Source organism: Babylonia areolata, chromosome 12, assembly GCF_041734735.1.
Source record: "Babylonia areolata isolate BAREFJ2019XMU chromosome 12, ASM4173473v1, whole genome shotgun sequence".
NCBI lineage: Eukaryota > Metazoa > Mollusca > Gastropoda > Neogastropoda > Buccinidae > Babylonia > Babylonia areolata.
Window position 1 is genome coordinate 9,868,580 of NC_134887.1, and position 3,632 is coordinate 9,872,211.

A 3,632-nucleotide genomic window follows, 5' to 3' on the forward strand; every position below is an offset into this window, starting at 1 on the left:
ATGTGCTAATACATTTTGCAATATCACAAAGCGAGCAGTGTCAATACAAAATAGAATTGAATGTTTCATTTTAAGCAACTGTACTTTCGACCCACTGGGTCATTGTGAACGAACACAGAGATCGCATTCTAACTCCGGTCACTTCTCCGGACAAGAAGAACAAAAACTGCTGGGGGTGTGCCCATTGAGGTGTTGGAGGATTATCAACAAGCAGCTTGTTTTAGCTTATTTGTGTCCGGAATACACTGTTCGCCAAAATCAGTCATGTAGACAGGTGCGAATGAATATCCCGCGACGAACAGAAAGTACAACTGACTTTACTGCGCGTGGAAATTTTCATTTTTTTTTACTGACTGATGTGTGAAGTCGAAGTGTCTGAGCAGACGCCATTATTTTGTTCTCACTTTTGAAGGAGACGGTTGGTAGAACTTGAAGCTCTGTTGTTAGCGAGCCAGAAACCTTTGCGTACCAGCAGTAAACTGACCCATCCTGATGCAGTTTGAAGGACTCTACTGTTAGTTAAGGCAAAATTTCACAATGAAGATCATAAATGCCAAAGGTTTGGTGCGTTTTGCGGCTTCGGGAGGACATCCGGAAAAAGAAGGCTATTTGCTGAAGAGGGGCGATCTCAACAAGGGCTTCCAGAGACGGTGGTTTGTGCTGAAAGGGAACTTGCTGTTTTATTACGAAAAAAGGGGTGACAGGGAACCAGTTGGTGTGATTGTTCTTGAAGGCTGCACCATAGAAGTTGCAGACTGTGAAGACGTTGATAACTATGCCTTCCAGATCACTTTCCCAGGTTCAGCAACACGCACGTATATTTTGAGTGCAGATTCGCAGGATGAGTTGGAGATTTGGATGAGGTCGTTGTCTTGTGCTCCATATGACTATGTCAAACTGTTGGTTGCAGAACTACAGAGTCAGCTACAGGAGCCAACTGGAAATGCCGAAATTATTCAAGCAGCAGAAACCGAGAGTAAGATTCTTGGTCGCACGTATAATGAACTACGAAGACCTCAGTCATCTAAACAGAGCAGAGTGAACCCTTTCAATGACATGAATGACTGTTCTGCGGATGATTTTGATGCGTTTAGGGACAGAACATCATCTGCATCTTTATCTACAAATATAACCACCTGGCAGATGCTGCACATATCAAGCTTCAAAGACATGCATGCAGAAATTGGGCGCCAAGTAAAAGAATTCAGCTCTCCTGTCAGTAATGTCAGTGAGTCAGAGAAGTCTGTGGCAAGTTCTTGACTTGGAATTCTGTTGATTAACTTTGAGTGACAAGAGTGTGTCTTGTAATTGTATTCACTTTCAGATGACCTTTTGTGTGTTACAAATCACCATTGTGTAAAGAGTGTGTCATAGCGTAAAGGTTGGACATTTTTTTTTTAGTGTGTCACATATTTTATCTTGTTGCACTGTAGGAATTTTTGTTGTTGATCTCTGACTCAGTGTGTGTGTGTGTGGATGTGTTGCAGTGTGTATGTGATCTGTGTGTGTTTGCATCCAGTACTGCAGTGTTAATTTTGTGGATGTGTGTGTGTGTGTGTGTGTGTGTGTGTGAGAGAGAGAGAGAGAGAGAGAGTTGAAAAAAGAGGCTGTGATTTAAAACTTGTTATAAAATTGCAAGCGCCACATGACGTCCACATTTTCTTTGATAGAATTGTGTTTTTATGTTTGTGAACATAACTTTAATTTTACAATAGCTTTACTGCACAGCGCTTTACAGCACACACGTTCATCTTCATCCATTGCAGACCTGGTGAACATTCAGGGAATGCAGTTCATGAAAGCAAAGATATTGCATGTTTTAAGAAAGTAAGTTTAAAACGACATGACATGGTGTTCCTGGCTCCCTGTAGCAATCAGGATGGGAACTAAAACAAGCTTACAGAACATAGATTTATAGATTTAATACAATCAGTGTGAAGAATTCTTGAAGTGCACGTGTTTGTCAGATCTTAGGCGCTTTGGCTTTTCCTCCTTTATTCTCTTTTTTTAAATTTAATTTATAAACTCTTGTCCCAGATAGTTTCACTCTCAGATGTTCAGATAATGCAGTGAAACTGGAACTGGAAGAAAGAAAAAAAAAAAAAAAGCCCAGAGAGCTCTAATGCCCATGTCATCTCCATGGGGGGAATGTTTCAGATTTTAAATTTAGTTTTTAAAATAGTAATTGATGTAAAGTAAAGAACACATCAAGTAAATGCTAAGATTTATGTATTCTGATTTTAACTCTCTCCCTACCCCCCCCCACTCCCCTGCAGCCGTGCAAAATTATCACAGATTGTACTTTGGGAATGTAATTTGTTTCTTGTAATGTTAATGTTTTTTTTTCCTTATTTACATTGAATAGTGGCTCTCATTGTTTTCAACAACAACAACAACAAAAATTGTAGAAACTGGAATTCTAACAAGGTGTTGTTTTTTATTTTGATTTTATACAAATAATGAAATATGGTTTGCTCTCTCTCTCTCTCTCTCTCTCTCTCTCTCTCTCTCTCTCTCTCTCTCTCTCTCTCTCTTCATTTGTTTTGAAACCGTTCTTGAAATGTTTGAGGCTGGTAACTGGTTGGTTTGGATGATTCATCATTTTGTTCTTTTCCTCGTTGTTTCCTTTCTTTTTTGAATTTTTGTTGTTGTCTTTTTGACTTAGTGTAAGAATGAGATTTGAATTTGAAATGTGAATTCATAATATCTATTCTAATGCAATAGTATAATAGTTGTCAATGATTTTTATTTTATTTTGATTTTTATGTCTTGTTTATCATACATTTTAATTTAATTTTAAGAGTTTTTTTTTATTTTTATTTTTTAAATTTTTTATAATAAAGTCGAGATTTTTTTTTTTTTTAGCCCAGCATGCTGATTTACCCTTTTTACTCACAGCATTAGAACTTTATTCACAGAATTTTGTTTATGTGATTAGTCATAAATTTGAAATAAAAAAAATGTCTGTGTACTGTTTCAGATTGAGATTTATTATTATTACTATTATTATTTTTTTATTATTTTTTTAAAATTTTTTTTTTATTATTATTTTTTTTACAGCACATTAATAAGTATGATTGTCGTCATTATTGTATGCTGAAAAAAATTTGTTTGGTCATATATTTGATGTTTATGCCCATAATTTTGTTGTTGTTGTACTTGTAGTTGCTGTTTTTTGTTTTTCTATTATGTGGATTTTTTTGATTGTTTTTTGTTTTTGTTTTTTGTTCTTGTTGTTGTTGTAAACCTTCTCTTATTTTCTTGACTGAAGTGTGATGAAATAATGGAAATGTGCTGGAATTCCAAGGTGGTTTTTTGTTTTTGTTTTGTGTGTGTGTGTGTGTGTGTGGGGGGGGGGTTGTTTTTGTTTTTTGTTTGTTTTTTTAAATATATATATATATATATATATATATATATATATATATATATATATATACTGCTTACGACAGTGTGAATCATCAGTCAGTTGAAAATTGCTGAAAGTTCAATGTTGAATTAATATCTTTCCGTTATTATAAGTTGTGTGGAACTGTTCATAGAACTTCAGTGGCCACATTATTTCATTCTTGATGGAATTTGCTGACTTTTTTTTTTTTTTTTTTTTTTTTTGACAAATGCCAGTGGTTGTAAAT

At 35.2% G+C, this 3,632-nt stretch overlaps 1 protein-coding gene across 1 annotated transcript; it reads left to right on the forward strand.

The window, feature by feature from the left end:
• Positions 1 to 210: 210 nt before the first annotated feature.
• On the forward strand, positions 211 to 2,107 carry LOC143288050 (sesquipedalian-1-like). The gene has a single exon (XM_076596315.1). The coding sequence runs from the start codon at positions 538 to 540 to the stop codon at positions 1,258 to 1,260; it is 723 nt and encodes a 240-aa protein (XP_076452430.1). The 5' UTR covers positions 211 to 537; the 3' UTR covers positions 1,261 to 2,107.
• Positions 2,108 to 3,632: the final 1,525 nt, after the last annotated feature.